At 41.8% G+C, this 20,981-nt stretch overlaps 1 protein-coding gene across 10 annotated transcripts in view; it reads right to left on the minus strand.

Moving 5' to 3' along the window:
* Nucleotides 1–20,981, minus strand: part of AUH (AU RNA binding methylglutaconyl-CoA hydratase) — a 138,264-nt gene that overhangs the window by 87,143 nt on the left and 30,140 nt on the right. For 9 of the 10 annotated variants that reach the window (XM_046021937.1, XM_046021936.1, XM_046021934.1 and 6 more), the window contains one exon: nt 15,613–15,699. The exons of the other annotated variant lie outside the window; for it this stretch is intronic. In XM_046021937.1, the coding sequence (XP_045877893.1) occupies nt 15,613–15,699 (87 nt within the window). The remainder of the gene's footprint in view (nt 1–15,612; nt 15,700–20,981) is intronic. 10 annotated transcript variants of the gene reach the window in all.

Here is a 20,981-nt window from a genome sequence, read left to right on the forward strand (position 1 = left end):
GCATTTCCCAGACAAGTGATGTGGAGCAGTTTTTCCATCGCAGTCAGCCATCTACATGTCTTCTTTGGAAAACTCTGTTTAGGGCCTCTGGCCATTTTCTAATCAGAATGTTTTTTGCTCCTGAGTTGTAGGAGTTCTTCATATATTTTGGATACTACCGCTGTAGCAGATATACAGCATTTGCAAAGTCTTCTCCCATTCACTAGGTCGCCTTTTTGTTTTATCAACGGCTTCCTTTGCTGTGCAAAAGCTATTTGTTTTGATGTAGTCCCAATAGTTTATTTTTGCTTGCTTCCCTTGCCTGAGGAGACATGTCATAAAGACAGTGCTCAGGATAATGGGGAGGGAAGAATTTAAAACTGGAAATATACCAATTCTGTCACTGCTCATAGTAAGAGGTCAACAAAACTTTCCAAAGAAAAGAATTGAGTACAGTATGTGAAGTTATAATAGGAACGAGCAGCTGAGGGACGCCTGGGCGGCTCAGCTGGTTAAGCGTCCGGTTCTTGATTTCAGCTCAGAGGTCATGATCTCAGGATCCTCAGACTGAGTCCCGTGACCCGCCATGTACTCGGCTGGGGCGTCCACCTGAGAGTCTCTCCTGCTACCCCTCCCCCTACATGCACACTCACTGTCTTCCTCTCGCATTCAAACAAATAAATCTTAAAAAAAAAAAAAAGAAAGAAACCCACAAACAGAATCCAAAGACAACCACACAGCGTACTAAAATGATCTTTTAAATGTGAAATCACCAAAAGTTGAAGGCACAGAAAATCATGACAGACGTTAAGACCAAACGTATCAATACATTTAAAGATGCTGAATTCATCTAGAAGGAAAAGACTCCACATGGATCATAAAGCAAAACCCAATTACAAGTACTACATTAGAGAAACATCTAGAACAAGAGAGAAAATAAAATTTTAAAAATCTGAAGGATGGGTATGGTGTATCCCAGAGTCAAATACAAAGAAGTCACCTCATGATCTTATTAAGTTACGGGCGACATTTGAGTAAAAGTATTAAATGGGCAAAGGAGAAGCACTTTATTCGGTTAATGAAGGAAAAGTCCACAAGGAAGGTCTAGCAGCAACAAAGTGTCCACTACACACAAACAACACAGCAGGGCACCCACAAAGCCAAAACACAAGAAACAACAAATCCATCGCAGCACAAACGTCACAGCCCCTCTCTGGCCGTGAGACAATCGTTCAACTAAAAATCCAAACAAAATTACTAGCTAGTTGGGGACGGACAAATGAGGATGGGCTGAGGGTCCAAGCCTTCCCCGTTTCGGTGGCTGGGCAGAGACTGCGGCCCCACGTGTGAGGACGGGTCCAGTGCAAGGGCGGCCCCCGGCCCCTGCCTCCAGAGGTGGCTCCCAGCAAGGCCGCCTTCCCGCCTGCAAAGTGTCCAGTGGCCACGGTGGACACGGCTGTACAGAGATGTGCTCTTCCTCGCTGATGCCGCACACACACAGCATGACAGAGATGGGTCCCACACTCTCAGAACTAGGCCCCTAAACTTCTTCACCCCAACAAATTATTTATTTAAGTGGACAGTATAAGACAAAGCCAACGGGCTTGTCCTGAGCTCAGCTGTCCCTTGCTTCTTTCCCAGAACACCGGGGCTCCTCCACGCCCACATCAAAGTGCCCCGTGAGCCGCATGACGACGGCGTGGGGCTGCCTGCCGCGGGCGACTTCAGGTCGCCAGTGTCGCTGTGGCGGGGAAGCCGACCTGAGAGGGGACAGCCAAATGAGCAAACCTCCTCATCAACAGATCTAAGCCACAACCTTCAACGTAGCTCTATCAGTGATCAAGAGAACATTTTGTCCCTGTTACTATACTTTATTTTATTTTTCAATTTATTCCAGACCTTAGATAGAAGGAGGATTTCTATTTATTAAGGTTCCCTTAGATACCATGTAATATGGATGATGTTTTCTGCACTGTTGTCAAAGTAAAAAACTAAAATTATCCAAATGTCCATCAATGAAGGAAATAATTACATACATTATGATATGTCTACAGCAAATAATACAAGGAAACAATTCTTTTAAATGCAATGGTAAAACATTCCACACTACAGAACACTAGCCTCAAACTATTGCCAGAAATAATTTTTCAAATACAATGTTTATCACACAAAGGATAACCAAGAAAACAAGCTATAGTAGGAAAAAACATTAAGAAAACACCCATACAAAACCGAGATCCATGATCTTCAAACACTGACTCTCAAATAAAGACATGAAGCCAAGCATGAAACTGTAAATGACAGAAAGTGACACAACAGTTTTTTAAAAGAACGAAAAAGTATTGTAAAATGAAATAAAAAACTCAATGTTTGTAACGAACTGGGTGCAGCTCGTGAGAAAACCAGCGGAGCTGTAAACTACTCAGTGGGAAGTACGGAGGAACACACGTGGGAAAGACGGAAGGCGAGACACAGAGATACAGTAAGAAGGTCTGACGCGAGCCAAATCGGCAGAGAATAGTGAACCAAACATCCCTTGTCACGGGTTTAAAAGAAAGCAGCAAATGTAACCTGAAGAAAAAAAATTTAATGAAAATCAGGATGGAAATTAATGAAACAGAAACAAGAGACGGGATCAACAAAGCCCAAAACAGATTTCTGAAATGTATACCAGATAGACCTATGGGGAGGCAGATCCCAGAAGCGGACAGAATGAGCACGCCAGCCAGCCGACTCAGGAGTGAGAGGAGACAACCGCTGAGGACTCCTCAGACACTCAGAGAATGTATCAATGGCTTCATACTGATGTTTTTGAAAATCTACTTGAAATGGATGAATTCCTAGAAAAGTATTAATTTCCAGAAATAAAACTTAAAAACAAACAACTTGTTTATGTGGTCATTTTCATATATGTGTTTGCATATAATCTAAATCAACGTGTGCATACAAATATATATTCACGTAGGAGCCAAGAAAAGGCCGACAAATACTAGAATCAATAAATATTAAAATATTAAATCAGGGCACTAGCAGTCATTACTTATGCGGACAGAAAGGGAATGGGGGAAAGCTGCTAAAAGAAGTTCTGATTTTTTCATTAAACACACATTCCAATATTCCTTATGGAATTCAAAGCTAACAAACATAAAAAGGCCAAGAAACGATGCAAGTATTTCCCTTTTTCCCTTCGAAAGTGAAATTCTAGAATATTCCAGGGTAATATCTGAGAGTAAGTGACAGAGCTCGGTTGATAAGCCTGCTTCTTTGGCTATATCTAGCACAACAGTGTAAATTCCACACCACCATCCAAAATCAGAATGTGATTAACACCCAGTGGAAGTCAGCAAAAGCAGCAGAATTCGAAAAAGGGAACAAGAGAGACCCTAAGTTGCAAAGGGACATGTAACTCTCTCCGAAACCATGACTCAGTAGGTGGGGACAGTGACACTTCCGAGGGAAAACAAGGGGCTCCCAGATACCTGTGTCAGTCTTCCGTCAGGACGATGAAAGGATGAAGAGAACGGAAAGCAGGATCTGGAAGTTACCACTTGGAAACTATTAAGTACAGTTAACATGAGTGTTCCATCAATCAATCCTTCACATACCGTAACTGAGCTCTTCCAATTTCTACTTATTACCTCAAGTTAGGGGGAAAGATAAAAATACAGGCTGGAATGCCTCTAATTTAACAAAACTATTAAAAAAATCTCCTTAACCTTCAAACAAACAAAAAAAGGCACAGTGAACATAAATATTTTGGATCAAGCCAGCAGACTGACAATTCTGCAAACCTTAAAAATGTTCTTTACTGGGGCGCCTGGGTGGCTCAGTGGGTTAAGCCACTGCCTTCCGCTCAGGTCAGGATCCCAGGGTCCTGGGATCGAGCCCCGCATCGGGCTCTCTGCTCAGCAGGGAGCCTGCTTCCCGCCCCCCCCCCCCCGCGCTCCCCACCTGCCTCTTGTGATTTCTCTCTCTGTCAAATAAATAAATAAAAATCTTTATAAATAAATAAAGATTCTTTACTAAACAGTTCTTAATACATCTAAAATGCAAGTCCAATGGCCAGCGCATAGCAGAGAACGTGCAGCAAGTACACACCCTTTCCAACCGGTGTGGCAGCAGTCAGCGGGCACTAGGGAAGGAATCTGACAGTAAGCCCTGTTTCAGGCCAAGCGACACACAAATGAGTGTCTGAAAAAGCTCTGAATGGTATAACGGTGATAAACTATCAAACTAAAAAAAAAAAATCAATCACAATTCATAGAAGCTCACCGCACATGGGTAATGGATAAACTTCACTTTTCTGCAGCAAATAAACACCTTGCGGCAACTTCTTCGGGCAAATGATAAACGGAGACAACGTCTGATTTTGTGAGTATCGGACATCTCTAAGTCAAGCGGAAGTCTTAAAGGGGTCACCTGGAATTGCACGCAAGCCCTTTGGCATTCATCACTCAAGAATCTCTAAATAGTAAAACGGGGCCCTAGAGAGCTTTAAGTGGATTTCAGTGTACTGTCATGTAATTAGAAAGAACACAGTGACGAAACGCACAAAGGAGACAAGTACACTTTCTAACCTTTAGTAAAATGTTATCAGACCTTACGCATGTTTAAAAGCTCTGTGTCTTACCTCAGGGACTATTAAGACACAGTAAATCAGACTTCCTGCTGCAAAGAAAGGTGTATACAAATTTTCAAGGAAGAAAAAGAAACCTTCCAAATACCCTCACCTACGGTTTACTTAGAAGAAATCAAACGATGGCAAGTTTTCATCCATAACCAGGACAAGTTTCAGATAACTAGTTCTTTCTACAAGGGTCTACACCAGAAAGCCCAACAGTCAGACTAAGGGGCCGGCCAAAACCGTCCAAGGATGGAGCTCTTCCACCATGGCCCGCCGGCCCGGAGGCAGCTGCCCACCGCCCCAGCGCTCATCTCCAGGAGGATATTGTCAACACGCCAGCGTCGACTGCGCTGCCAAATGCAGCGTCCGTTTTCCCCGTGCACCCTCCTGGACACGTCGGCAGCGTGTGATCGAGGCCTCCCGAATCAAGGACTTTCTTCACTTGGCTCTCAGAGAACTGTTTTCCTCCTATGTCTCCTTCTGAGTCTCCTTTCTGGTTCTTTTCAACCCAGTCCTGAAACATTAAAATGCTTCAGCTGGAAATGCCTGGTATTTTAAAGGGTTACTAAAGAACATCAATTCTACAACTGAAAATTCTGGTGAAAACCTACTTTAAATCCCTCTTTATCATTCGATGACAGTTTTTAGAGACCTCAACCTGCGAAGGAAGTAGACTAGCTCCCTCAGAGTGTCTGTCTGAGAGAGAACTCTGAATGTTTTCTAGCTGCTTACGAAACACCATCGTGTGAGTCAGGACCCGCCATCAGGAAGGAACTGACACCTCGGCGGCCTACGCTCCGCATCACTACTCTGCACGGCGGGGGTCCCCACAGTGGCAAACCCATGTCACAAGGGAAAACAGGAAGGAAGGTGCGCAGCGTGCAGATGGAGAAGGGGTGGTTAGTTAAGATCAGCAGCTTTCACCAGATCCAGATCATCCCATGTCTGAGCAGCTATGATGGCCTGCTCAGGCCTCAGATTTCAAAATAACCTGTTACTGCTTCCAACCTAGGCATCCCCTGAAAGGGGAAGGAACTTGAAACAGTGATTAACCTTTTAGATATCTGAGAATTCACCATTTCTTTACAAGGAAACATCTCAAAAAGAGCCACTTTTCTTTGAAAAGAGCAACAGAACTAAGTTTTGTTCTGGATTTTGGAGTTACTTTTTAAGAAGAGCCTTTCTAAGAAGCTAGGAGCATTAAGTAAGGAATTTAGTGACTGTGAATAAAATACAGAACTTCTTTCAGATCTATATCTTAATAACAGAACAACTTTCAAATGAGTCCTGTAAGTTCCTCACAGACTCTTTCATTAAAAACAAGCAGGGCACAGTGGCCACCATGGTCAAGAAGACAGTCCATGGCCCTCAAGACGCCAGAGAAGGGTTCTCCAGGTGTGGAAACTGCAAAGATAACGAAGCAAGAGGAAAAAGTAGCAGCAGACAGGCAGGGTATACTCCGACTCACACCGTTCCTGACAGGGCCACCATGGCTGTGACAAGCACTCACAAAATGCTTGCAGAGCAGCCATCATCCCGAGCCTCCAGGAACAGGCATCAACACATCTGTGCACGAACGAGCCCCCCGAGTGCAAGGGAGGGTTCTCACCTGCCGCATCCACTCACATCCTCCAGACAAGACCTCTCTGTAGACACACTGACCTCCAGAAGCCCTTGACAGAAAACCAACTGACCGTGCCAGCAGAACTGGTGCGGAAGGACCAACAAGAAGGCCGGAGGCCTACGTGCAGAATCTGGTCCATAAACCAATTGTATTTCACATTCAAAGGGTTTTTTCCTCTCCCCTGAAAACCTAACGAGAAGATTTTTTCTAAAAAAAAAAAATCTAGAATTCTGGCTTCTCCTGAAAACAAGAATCAAGGTGGAAAATAAAAATTATTCAAAAAATAACACTGGAAATGTCTGCAGAATTCAAGGTAGATGAGTATTTCAAAAACTGATCTAACTTGACAAATATGAAGACTGTACACGGCAAACCCACGTAAGGAGAAATAACAACAACAGACTTCCTCAGGATGACCGACAGAAGACCTGTCGGCACACCCCGTGCGCCCGAGTGCTCCTCACCGGCTCACCCGTCGGCCTTGCCAAACCCAAACGTCCTGACTTCTGAGACTTCCCTGCTGATCGCACTCTCATTTTTCCTGTGTGCGCGCCTGTCTGTGACTTCAGTACACACACACTTCTAAATGATATACTGTTCTGTATGCTTTTAGTTTGATAAAAAATACCTTGTTTTAAATCAATGTTTCAAAGATTTACCCGTGTTGTTACACTTTCAGTCACTCACTGATGCACCAGACAAACACACAAATACACAAAACCACCCATCCCTTCCCCTGTCCCTGAAAGTTGGCTGACTTCAGCTTTTTATTATTAACAATATTGCTATTATAAAACCTTTTTCTTATATTCTGGCATAAGCTTCCCAAGGACACATGCCCAAAATGCACAAACTCCAAGTAGCAAACATTCACTGAGTCATATCAGGTATTTTTAAAAATAAAAGAGCACAGTAACCAAATGCAGGCAGTGCACAAAGAAAGGTGATTATTTCCATGAACCTTTGATGCCCACCCTATGTGTTTACTGGGATAAACTTTACTATGGGTCCAATAAAAAGTGTTAAAGGGTTTAGGCTAACCCTCTAGGTAAATGCCTTCTAAAGAAGTGAACTTCGAGGTCTCGTGGAACGTGAATGTTCGACTTCATAAGACAGCACCAAACTGTCCTCCTTCACACCCACATCAGTTCGCATTCCGCTTCTTCACTAGCTAGTGGTAGTTTCCCGCACAAGAATATGTGGCTTATCTGACAGATGTGTGAAACAGGACTCTCCTGCTGTCTTACACACTCCTATGTGGCGTGCATGCACGTGCGTGCTGATTCATGCGTGTATGTACATGCTCGCGCGCGCGCACACACACACACACACATCAGCAGCTATGTGTTTCGAGTTTTTCCTCCCAGTCTGTGGCTTTCCTTTCTACTTTCTTTATAGCACCTTCTAATGAACAAATGTTTTTAAGTTTAATTTGGTAAAATTTATAAACCTTTCCTTTTATGGGCTGCATTTTGTGTTTAACAATTTTACTCTGTCAAGATCACAGATGTAGGGGCGCCTGGGGGGCTCCGTGGGTTAAGCGTCTGCCTTCAGCTCAGGTCATGATCTCAGGGTCCTGGGATCGAGCCCCACATTGGGCTCTCTGCTCAGCAGGGAGCCTGCTTCCCTCTCTCTGCCTGCCTCTCTGCCTACTTGTGATCTCTGTCTGTCACATAAATAAACAAAATCTAAAAAAAAAAAGATCACAGACATTGACTTTCTTTCACAAGTGCTGTCAAGCCTTTGCCGTCCCAGCAAATGCTTCCTCTCCCCTGTGGCCATCCCCCATTTATGTATGTCTGCTGGGCTTCTGCAAGCCATCCTATAGTCCATTTGTCTATCCCAAAGCCCAGAACGTACCAACTTAATTCACAAACTTTAACATAAGTCTTGAGTGCTGATAAGGCTCGGCCCCTTTTCTTCTTTAGGAATGTTTGGCTTCATTATGCTTCATTATGCTCAGCAAATTCCTCACAAAATTCATGCTGAGAGAGAACGTAAGTGTAATTACATTGAATCCGTACGTTGAATCATTTGTGAGAATCATCTTCTGGATACTATACTCTCCCATCCAACAAGATAACGTGTCTCCGTTTAATCTTTTTAACATCTTCTGAGAAAGTTTCACAATTTCAAAATAGCTTCCATGTATTTCTAGATTCGTTTTTGTTCCTGCTGTCAGGAGTATCTTTTCTTGACTGACATTTCTTGACTGTTGCTAGTAAAGAACAACTAATTATTTTTAAACACGGATCTTATATTTGGCTCTCTCGAGACACTCATTATTCTGAATAATTTGTTGATCCTTTTAGATTTCAATCAAGACAATCAAACCACTCGAGACAGGCAGTGCTGTGTCTCTTCTTTGTGGCATTCTTTTATTTCTATTTTCCTGCCTTTCCACACAGGCCAGCATTTGCAGAACACTGCGCAACAGAGGTGGTAACAATGGGCCTTTTGTTTCTTCCTGATTTGGGGAGATTACTCTTACATTTTACTGCTAAGAAACCGATACCTCTCAGCAGACTAAGGAACTTCCCTTCTATTTCTCGTCTGCCTTGACCTTCTTCTAAGGAGGGATTTGACATCTCTCAAATTCTTTTCATTAATCAAGTAAGACAAAACATGATTTTATTTTAAATGACTAATGTCACAAATTAAAGATTTTCAAATGGGAACCTCCTCCTCCCCCTTATATTCCTGAGAAAATCCAACTTGGTCTTTTTATTTCTAAACCTATGGGATTTCATCCGTGTCCCTAAGCAAGACGGGCTCCTCTCACTCTCTGTTCTACTGCTTCTGTCACCAGTCCACGTGGCAGTCATACTAATCAAAAAACCCTGAGTTCAGGGATAAACTTTCGCTGTCTCGCTAGGCGGAGGAGTCTGTGGAAGGCGGCACCGACCCCACAGGCAGCCACAGGCATATCGCTGAGCACGTGAAGCTAGGCCTGGTGCTGTCTCTGTGGGCAGACTTCCAACCACCACTCAATCCCTCCCGTGGGAACAGGGTTATTCCAGAATACGATTCCTTCGTGAGATAGGAACTTCTTTGCTGGCGTGAAGACCGCCACAGCACTTCTTACAAGCTTCAGAGTCTCTGCTCTACCTACAGTCACATCCCTCCTTCCATCGGTAGCACGTCCTGTCCGATACCCTTTACCTCTGTTCAGAGGCTCAGCCTCAGACAGACTCCCCACTGCAACTCCAGCTTTCACCTCATGAATTTCGTAGTCTTGTAATATTGCCTACCTTCACTGGGATTCATCACTTATTAAGGCAATGCGTAACCACTTACTGCCAGCGGTTTTCCCTTACTAACACAGGCATTTAAAGTTGTGACCTTCCCCTCAAACTATCACTTTAATCAAATCTCAAAAATCTGGATATACAGTAATTTTATATTCACTCCGTCTTAGTACTTTTTCCTTTAATAGTTCCTTCTTTGACCAATGATTAACTTAACAGTTCTTTTTTTAATTTACAAATATATGGTCTTTAAATCTCTAAATTGGGTTATTTTATTTCTAACTTAGTTGCATTATGAACAGAGAACATGGTCTCTATGTATTAATCTGAAATTTAACAGAGATTTTAGGGTCCAGTACATGATTCGTTTTTGTAAATGTTTCGTATGCTCATGAGAAGTATACATATTCTCCGACTTGGGGTTAAGGGTCTGTTAAGTCAACTTTGATACGCACATTGTTCAAGTCTTTATTTTTAACTTGTCTTTCAAACTCATGATAAGTTGGGAGAGATGAGCTGAAATCATCCACAATGATAAAGGATTTGCCAATTTATCCTGTATATATCCAACGGAACCTCGTTTATTTGTACACTTCTAGATCGCTGTTTAATCTTCTGCACAATTTCATCTTTTAGTACGTGCGGTGTCCTTCTCTTACTACCAACGGTTTTTGTCTTCAAGCGCATGCCTAGTAATCTCCTGGTATGAAAAAGGCTACAACAGAGGTGGCTACTATTAATAATATGCAGTTTCTTAATCAAATCTGAACATCTATGTCTTTAACAAGTTTAGTCAACTGACATTAATGGTAATTACTAGGCTTATTTCATTTTATTATTTAATTCGTCCTAAGATTGTACCTCTTTTATCCTCTTAACATTTTGTTAAGGTTTGATGAACTTTCTTTTGCTTTTTGTTTTGTTTTTTTTTTTTACTCTGCTCTCCATTCTCCAACCTCCAACTCATTTGTAAGAATTATGCTGAATTCCTGATCCATAAATAAGACCTTAAACTCGCTAGCAAAGGACAAAAAGACCTTAAAACCTTTAAATTTCCAAAATGCAAAAATCAAAAAGGCCTGAACCAAACACGAAGCAAGTTATCCAAATCAGAACTGGAAGTCAGTAGATTTCTTCAAAAAAACTAAAACTAAAAAAAAAAAAAACTTAAAAAAAAAGTGGAAGACTAGAATTCCAAAAAACAGGAAAAATAAGACAGGAGACATCTGAGAGAGATGAATGGATGCATGGAAAGAAGGGAGGGAGGGTGGGAGGAAAAGAAGTGCCTGTTTCATTAAAACCTGTGAGCTAATATGGTTTCTCTACTTTCAAGCAGCTGGAAAAAAGGAAACAAATTAAATAAACTGTTTCATAACACATGGAAACTATTTAAAAGTTAAATTCACAATGCATATAGTTTTACTGAAACAGAGAAACACACGTTTGTTTACATTATGTCTGTGACTGTTTCAGCACTATCTAAGGTGAGGACCTAGTACAAGGCAAGGATGTCTCCTATCACTAGTTCTTTTCAACATTATACTAAAAATCTTTGCAAATGTAATTAAACAAAAAAAGGAAATGAAAGGTAATACAGATTGAGAAAGAAGACATCAAACTGTCTTTGCTTTCAAATGACATGACAGTCTACAACACAGAAGATATGAAAGAATTAACAAAAAAGTCTGTAGAACAAATACACAATTATACCAAGGTTGCAAGATACAGGGTAAATATACAAAAGTCAATTATTTTTCCACATACCAACCACGAACGAGTGGAATTTGAAATTAGAAACACAATACCACTTACATTAACATCCCTCATAATAAACTACTTAGGTATAAACCCAACAAAATGTGTACAAGAGCTACATGAGAAAAACTATAAAACTAATGTATGAAATCAAAGAAATAAATGGAGAGATAGTCCATGTTCATGGACAGGAGGACTCTGTATTGTCAAGGTGTCAGTTCTTCCTAATTTGAATTAGGGTCGATGCAATCCCAAGAAAAATCCCTGCAAGTTATTTCATGGCTATCAACAAACTAATCCCCTAGTTTATGCGTAGTGGCAAAGACCCAGAATAGTCAATGCAGTGTCAATGGAGGAGAAAAAGGAGAAAAAGTTTGCTGCACTGACATCACCCAACGTCTAGCCTCACTGGAAAGCTACAGTAAACAAGCCAGTGTGGTTACTGGCCAAAGAACAGACAAAGGGACCAAGGAATAAAACAGAAAACCCAGAAACAGACTCCCATAAATCAACTAATTTTTTTTTTTTTAAAGATTTTATTTATTTATTTGACACAGATCACAAGCAGACAGAGAGGCAGGCAGAGAGAGAGAGAGACAGAGGGAAGCAGGCTCCCCGCCGAGCAGAGAGCCAGACGCGGGACTCGATCCCAGGACCCCGAGACCATGACCCGAGCCGAAGGCAGCGGCAATACAACAGAGCACAAATAGCTTTCCAACAAATGATACTGAAACAGCAACATTCCCAAGCAAAATCAGGAATCTACACACAAACAGGCCTTATGCCCTTCACAAAAATTAACTCAGAATGGATCACACATCTAACTTTGTGGAACACAAGACTATAGAACTTCTAGAAGATAACAGAGAAAACCTAGATGACCTAGCGAAGGACTATTTACTTACAACACCAAAAGCAAAATCCATGAAAGAAATAATGAACTGGACTTCACTAAAATGAAAGACTTATTACAAAAGATAACGTCAAGAGAATAAGACTACAATGAAAGCTACAAACTGGGAGAAAATACAGAATTTTCTGATATTTGATAAAGAACTATTATCTAATACCTACAAAGAACTCTTGAACTCAACAAGAAATACAAACAACTCAATTAGAAACTGGGCCAAAATCTCGACAGACACCTCACCCTGGGTATACAGATAGGAAATAAGCAGATGAAAAGATGTTCCGCATCATGAATCATCACAGAAATACAAATTAAAACAAGATACCACGATACACCTATTAGCATGGCTAAAATCTGGAACACTGATATCAAATGCTGACAAAGATGTGGAGCTACAGAAACTCTCATTCATTGCTGGTGGGAATGCAAAATGGCACACTTACTTTGGAAGACAGTTGGGCAGGGTTGTTTTTTTTTACAAAATGAAACACTCTTGCCATTTGATCCTGTAATTATGCTTCCTGTTATTTTCTCAAAAGTGTCGAAAACCGTGTCCACACATAGATGTTTCTATGAAATACAGATGTTTCTAGCAGCTTTATTTAAAACTGTCAAAACTTGGAAGCCACCAAGATGTCCTTCAGTAGGTAAATGGATAAATGAACTGTGGTCCATCCAAACAATGGAGTACTTTACTCAGCACCAGAAACAGAGAACAACATTAGAAACATAAGACAGCAAGGCATAAAAAGGGAGAAAACTTGCAAGTGGCTACTAAATGAAAGAAACCAATCTGAAAAGGACACATACTATACGGTTCCAACTAGATGACATTCCAGAAATGGGAAACCAGGAAGAGAGTAAAACCAGGTTGTCAGGAGAGGGGAGAACATGCTGAGCACAGATCATTTTTAGGGCAGCAAAAATACTCTCTAAGGCACAATAATGACGAACACGTGTCATCGTGTACTTACCCAAATCTACAGAATGTGCGACACAAAAAGTGAGCCTGATGTAAACCATGAGCTTCGCATGATTATGGTTTGTCAGTGGAGGTGTGTCCGCTGTGACAAATGCCCCGTCTAGTGCAGGGTGCTGACAACAGGGGAGGCTTGCATATGTGGGGACAGGGAGCGTCAGAGACATCTCTAGGCCTTCCCCTCAATTTCGATGTGAACCTAAAAGTGTCCTAGGAAAACAGTCTCAACAACAACAACAAAAAGTGCGTAGCCACAAAACAGAACATACAAAGCCTAAGTCGGTATCTGTCCCTTTAAGAAAAAGTCTGCCTACCCTGATTTAATATATTAAATGACTAGATTAGGTCAAGACACTTAGTTTCTATCTGCCCCTCCAAATCTCAGTAAATCTCCACAAAAGACAACTTAAAAATTTCATGTCCAAAGGCTCCTGGATGGCTCAGTGGATTAAGCCTCTGCCTTCAGCTCAGGTCATGATCTCGGGGTCCTGGGATCGAGCCCCACATCGGGCGCTCTGCTCGGCAGGGAGCCTGCTCCCCTCACCCCCGCCTGCCTCTCTGCCTACTTGTGATCTCGGTCTGTCAAATAAATAAATAAAATATTTTAAAAAAAAAAAGTAATAAACATCGTTCAATACACCCCCACATTGTTCCAGGGTCAACAGTATAAATACTGACATGCACCAAAAACACATTGGACAGACAGTAAATACGTGGTCCTGATTAAAACACAGTAACAGTTCCTAACGAGGTAAAATAGAAGTCCCTGACACTCATCAGAGTCGAAGAAGGACAAGAAGATAGGGATGAACACACTGCAACTACTGAGTATCACTGACGGGCTTACCAACGTAAACACGAAAAATACGTAAGAGTAAAATGCTAGGAGAAGCAAAACTAAAAACAGCATCATTTATAGATAATGAACTTTCACCTGGAAAACACAAAAATTAACCGAGAAGTAACAACAGCTAATAAAGGTAATTATCAAGGGGATGTTATATAAAATAAGCACTTGAAACTTCCTCACGTTCCTACAGAACTACAACAACCAGACTTCACCAGGAGAAAAGGTCCCGTTCAAAGGAACAAATGCTATGGAGGAGCAAGCGTGAATCTGAGCTGGGGAAAAAGATGGAAGACCTTGCAAGGCAAACGTCAAGAACTTTCTTGAAGACAGTGAAAAAAAGACGCCCCCCGCCCACACACACACGGAATGAAACGCATACACATCACAGATGGAAAGAATCAGTATTACGAAAATGCCAATTCTTTCTAAATAAGATTTAGAGAAATTCCAATCGAAGTCCCATTACAGTAGTTTCCCTCCTTACTTTAAAAACTAGCAATTCCAAATTCATTGGGAAGAACTGACGTGTGGGAATTACCAAAGAACATCTTCAAGGGGAAAAGAAAAAGAAGAACGAGGGAACGTCATACCCTCAAGGTATTACAGTTTCCGCTTTAATACTGGAACCCAATGAGGGTGACGCATCGCGAGCCAGCGCCCGTAGCACACGCGACGGCGAGAGGCCACCAAGGAGCGGCTCGTCAGTCAGTAGGCACTTGTTAATGAGACAGCGCGGAGGAGAGGGGAGCGGCGTGAAGGTGCGATCCGCACGGCGGGGACCAAGTCTAACGGGAAAGCATCTGCCAGAAGCAAAATAAAATGCAAAGATTCAAAAAATAAATTAATTAAAATATAAAAAAATGCTAAGATGCCTTTTGTTTTAAACCTTGGCAAGCCTGAAGAGCAGCAACAGTCAATGCTGGCAAAAATATGAAGAAACAAGTTCCATCATGTAAATGATGGGAATGTAAATTATTATGATCTTCTTGGAATATGATCTGGTAAAAATGATTAAAATGTAAAACGAACACATGATACCTAGAATTGCAACTCCACGTTCAGGAATCTGTCCTGGAAGCACACATTCTAATGCTCTCGAAGACTCGATACAAGGATACTCACCGCTTTATTAGAAGTAACGAAAAATGGAAAGAAATCCCTACACATTAATGAAGGAATTTAAAATTCTGGATAAGACAATGCTGTGGATTACTACACCGCAATACAATAAAAAGCGTTAGTAATCCAGTAAGCTGATATGTACTGAGACATTAATATTACCCGGAAGTCTCTAATTCTGAGGAATAGTATGACCCTATCTACACAAACAACAAACAATGCCAAATCTGTAAATATATGTGTATGTGTATGCAATGATCTGGGAGACATTCTCTTTGGTTGCTAATAACGACCTTCACACGCCACGTCATCATGTATAGGAAGCATCTTTAATTATGAAATATTTTTCACCATTGTTCAAGTTAAATACATCCCATTTCGCTCCACAGCAACCAGCTACAGATCATGACTATCTAGCGCCACAGTGAGTGCCCTAGCGAAAGCTTCTACAGAGGACAGTGTACAGCTAAGTCTGACGCTTACGGTTATCTTCAGCATGCTAAAAGGAGTTAAAGTGAGCTTACCGATTTCATTAATCACCGCTCTTATTTTGGAGACGAAAGGACCAACTTCACTGGGATTCATTTTGACTCTCTCCTTAAGGTCAGCACCTGCAAAGTATTTTATTTACAAATACAATCTAGTTATAAACAAGATTTTAAGGCAATGAATTCCAAGTTTACTTAAGATTCATAGGTAACTTGAATATCAACTGAATATATCCACTGAAGGAATTATGTTACTTAAGTTTTCCTTCTCAAAGACCAGCACAAGGAAGAATGAAATTCCTGCTCATACAGCTACCATGTGCCCACAGCCCCGGTTCTCGAACTCTGGTGTCTCGGGGCCCCTTTACCCTCTTAGAGGAAGAGACTTACTTGAGATGGTATCTACCAATAGTTACTCTATTAAAAACTATTACTTTTTTTAAATATGTATTCGTTAATTTAATAATACAAACGAACCCATTTGTACTAAGATAAATGACGGCAGACTGGCGCCGGCAGTCTGCGCAGCACCGCCTTCGGCCAGCAGTACAAACGTGAACGGGTGCAGAGGGCAAATCCCAGTATCAGTCTGACTCCACGGATGCCCGCCCTGGGGGCTGCAGACTGAACATATGCCCAAACTGACAATTTCAGAGTTATGAGTTTATCACAGAATCATAAGTTTGGAGCAGAGAAGAAATTCTTAAGGGATCATTTACTCTGTGGCTCAACAAAGAATTCTTTTTAATAAAATAAAATTGTATGAGAAAAGGCTCCCATTTAAATGAACAAACACAAAACAAAGTAAAATGACAGCCCAGAAGGTACACACTCAGCTACTTACTCTCTGAAGAGTCCGTTATAAAGAAACTGGGAGGATATAATACCAAGTGCCAGCCAAGGCTGGGACATTCTGAGCCCACACACTTCCTGTCGGAGCACATACCCTACAACTCATCAGTTCTTAGCTATATATACCCTAGAAAATCACAAACATATGCCCAAGGAATATGTACTGTAGTATTCAATGCAACATATATAAAATTGAAAAAAAAATCAGGAATAACCCATATACAGAAGAATTTTTAATAAAATTAAGATATATTTATACAGAATATTACACATTCAGCATGAAAATGAAGGAATTAAAAGTACAAATACAGAAAAAGCTAAGCGTTGAACATATAATTATGTATATTTATTATACCTTAAAACACTAATATGCATTTATATATTTAATAACACTATGCTATTATATTTACAGAAACACACACAGGATGATAATCACTGACATAACTTTTTAAACGAATGCTATTTAGGGGAGCAGCTGGCTGGCTCAGTCAGTGGAGCATGTGACTTTTGATCTCAGGGTTGTGAGTTCAAGCCCCACACTGGGCATATAGCTTAATAAATAAATAAATAAATATCAAAAGAAAGCTATTTAGGGATTTGAAACATGCATGGAAATGATAAATAGCAAATTCAATTCGCAGCGAGCCCTGCAAGAAGGGAGATGTGGCCGGCAACGGTCACAGAGAACTTCAAACTTACGTGTAACAGGATGCTGCCTAAGTTAGCGGATGGGTACTCAATACATTAGCCTTTAAACATTTTAGAATGCCTGACATATATCTTCATAGCAAGCTTTTTCCATGAAAAATATTTTTAAGGCCAAAAAAATTGTTAAGCCACTAGGATATATTTGTTACAAGAAAAAACTGTCAAACCCTGAGGATACAATGGAAGTTGACGATATGGGGCGCTGCCAACTGCGCGTTGGCTAACACACGCCGGTTCATGGGAGCGGCTAAACGCGGTGCCATACCGGGGAGGGGGCGGATGAAAGGGGAGCCGAAGCGACCGACAGGAGAAAGCCGACGGGAGGCACCGGGCTCTGCTCGCGGTGGGCCTGAAGGAGGCCGGGGTGACGGCATCACGGACCCGTCACGCCCTCCAGCCGCAGCGTGGGCTACACCGCAGGCGTGCCCTCTAACATACCACCAGTGCTCCACAGGGGGCCTTCCCCGGCACCCGCGCCCAGGTTCAGGAGAGTGGGTGTCGGGAGCCGCGCCGACTCTGCACGTGGCTCTGCACGCGGGCCGACCAGGCACACCCCAGTCCCGCAGAGCTGGAAGATGCGGTCTGGCCCTAAGTGTGGTCCTGACCCACACGACTGTGTGAGACTGCCACGGGATCCAGGGTGTATTTTGGAAAGAATTTCCTTTCTCCATGAGATGTTAAACATTTGTGACCTTAAGACTACATTTTAAAAACTGTAATACCCTCTTTGTTTTTACTTTAGAAACACACCCTGAAATCTTGAACATTCAGAGCCTAAAAGCACAGTCTTGCCTCTATCCCTCCAGATTTTATAAACTTCTCATTTGATAATATCAGTTTTATTTGAGGTCTGGCATCTTCTTTTACTTTTTAGATCGCCCTGTCCACGAGCACTCCCTTCAGGTGTGAGAGCCTTCGGGCTGCCAGGGAGTCCCACGGCAGCCCCTCCTGCCTTCCCCCTCACGTTCGTCACCAGACCATTTCCTAACACCTCTCTCTCCTTAAACCTCAAACCTCCCACCCAAACCAGACACCAACTTACTAAGAAAACAGTTGCATTCAGAAGAAAAATTTCACCAACACCCACCACCAAATCTACCTACCTACCAGGAGTAAACTCTTACACTCTGCCTCCCTCCTATCACTTCAGATGAACTACTCACCACCAAAGCCAACTGGGGCCTGCAATTCCACCCTCCTCTCGTCAGGGCCACCACTCAAGCAGTTATCCCCTTCCTGGCCGGCATCGTCAACAAACAGTAAGTACCCCTCTCTTGAGAACCAGTCCCATCAGCTACAGTAACACCGTAATACTGCTCACCTTAAAAAAGAAAAGAAACTTATGTGGACTTTCACTGCCAGTTCTAAAGGAAGAGTGTGTTATCGGACCAATTCTTTCACGAAACCCTAGATAAGAAACAGAAGACAGCTAGTTTCAGGACAACGGAGAACAACTAAGACAGTCAGAACATCAAGGTAAATGTAAGTTCCTAAACAATCTCACAGAAATGAGAAAAAAATTGGAGCCCAGGGCTTGCAACGAAGAACACCATGGGCTTTTGTTCGGGACCTCTGAAGGTTAAATATAAAACAGGGTAAACACGAAGAAAACCATACCAAGACCAACTGCTAAAAAGAAAGAACCCAAGGAAAAAAAAAATTTAGAACCTGCCCAAAAAGGTAATTACTCACTTAGAATTTTAAACTAAGCAAAGCGAACAGCAAGAATGAAAAGGAGGATAATACTACAGATTCTACATAGATTAAAACAAGAGAATCTTACTAACAACCGTGGCCCTATACATTTGGAAAGGACCTGAAATGGACACATTTCAAAAAAACACAACTTACTAAAACTGACCAAGAGAAAATCTGAAAACGCAAATACTCATGAAGGAAACTGAATGTGTTAATTTAAAACTCTGCTACAAAGGAAACTACGTGCTCATGCGGCTCCAACAGTAAATTCTGGCAAACATATAATGAAAAACCTGGACGCGGCGGGGGAGGGCACCTAGACAACTCAGTGGTTAGAGCACTCCCGATCCCGGGGCTGTCATTTCCCGCCCCACGATGGGAACAGAGATTACTTAAAAAAAAAAAAAACAAAATTAACATGAATCTGACACTTACACGGAGAACTGCAGAACAAAAACCCAATTAAGAACATCTTAAGGAAAAAAAAAGAAGGCTAATCTTTCTCATAAATATCGTCTCAAAAAAATCCCTAAACAAAGTATTAGTAAATCACACACAGTGGTAACATAAATAAAATACCGTATTTCAAGACCAAGTTACATTCAGTTAAGATTCAAGACTGGTTTAGCATCAAGTGTTTAAATGCATAAAAGGGAAAAATCATATAAACTTTCAGTGGGTATAGAGAGAGTACTTAAAATTCAACTCATTCTTTACTATCTTGAGACATAAGCTACAGGAAGTAAAATTCAGTCATTTTAAGTACAATCCCGTAACTGTTAGTGAATTTACGGAGTTGTACAGCCCGCACCGCCATGCAACTGTGGAGCATTTCCGTTACCTCACACTCGCCCACAGTCGCTCCCTGTTCACACCTGTTTCCCCGGGGAACCACTGTTTTCCTAAACCCGACACGAACAAACCCATACAGCTGACAAGACAGTCTCCTGTGTCCTCCTCCCACGTGGCAAGCACGGTGTGTTTCAGGCTTACCCACGTCCTAAGAATGGATCAGGGCTTTTTTCTCTTTATTACCAAACAGTATTCCTCCGCAGCGACAGAGGCACGTTTTGTCTACCCACTCACCCACGGACGGACTCCGGGGCTGTTGCCACTTTCTGACCACTACTGTGAACACTCACACAAAGGTCTTGTGTGGACCGATGTTTCTGTCGTGAGCAGACGCACAGGAGTGCAACAGCGGGCTCGGACTGCAAACCTCTACTCAACGACGACAAAACTCGGCTGTCACTGTTTCTGCACAGCGGCTGCACCACTTGCCGTTCCTACCAGCCACGCCTAAGGGTCCCTGTCGCCCTTGTATGGCCACCAGCACTAGCCTGCCATTTTTTATAGCATTTTATGGGAGTGAAACAGTATCTGTTATGGTTTAAATGTGCATTTCCCTAACGACTAATGAGGTGAAGAATCTTTTCACGTGCTTATTGGCCATTCACACAGGTCTTTGGTGAAACATCATTTCAAATCTTTGTTCTTTTTTTTTTTACTGGACAATCTGTCATCTTACTGAGTTGTAAGAGTAATATCTGGGATACAAGTATTTTCTCAGAAATATGATTTACAAACATTTTCTCCCCATCTGTGGTTTCTCTTTTCACTCTCTTGATTTCTTTTTTGAGTTTTAGCTTCAGTGAACTTCAATTTATCAATCTCGTAATCACACATGCTATTGATGTCTTATCTAATCAACAGTCATTCTTTTTTTTTTTTTTTTAAGATTTTATTTATTTATTTGACAGACAGAGATCACAAGTAAGCAGAGAGGCAGGCAGAGAGAGAGAGGAGAAAGCAGGCTCCCTGCTGAGCAGAGAGCCTGATGCGGGGCTCGATCCCAGGACCCTGGGATCATGACCTGAGGGGAAGGCAGTGGCTTAACCCACTGAGCCACCCAGGCGCCCCTAATCAACAGTCATTCTTAATAAAGTTCACAGCAAACTAGGAAGAAAAGAGGATCTTTCGGAATCTGGTAAAGAATAATTATAAAATATCTCTAACTACCATCACCTTTACAGGTCAATTACCAAGACAGTAACAGATATAACAGTATAAGAAAAACATTTAAATTACATGGATCAGAAGGGAAAAAAATGAAACCGTCACATGAGCTGATGACTTAATTATATAAG

Source organism: Meles meles, chromosome 11 (genome assembly GCF_922984935.1).
Source record: "Meles meles chromosome 11, mMelMel3.1 paternal haplotype, whole genome shotgun sequence".
Lineage (NCBI taxonomy): Eukaryota > Metazoa > Chordata > Mammalia > Carnivora > Mustelidae > Meles > Meles meles.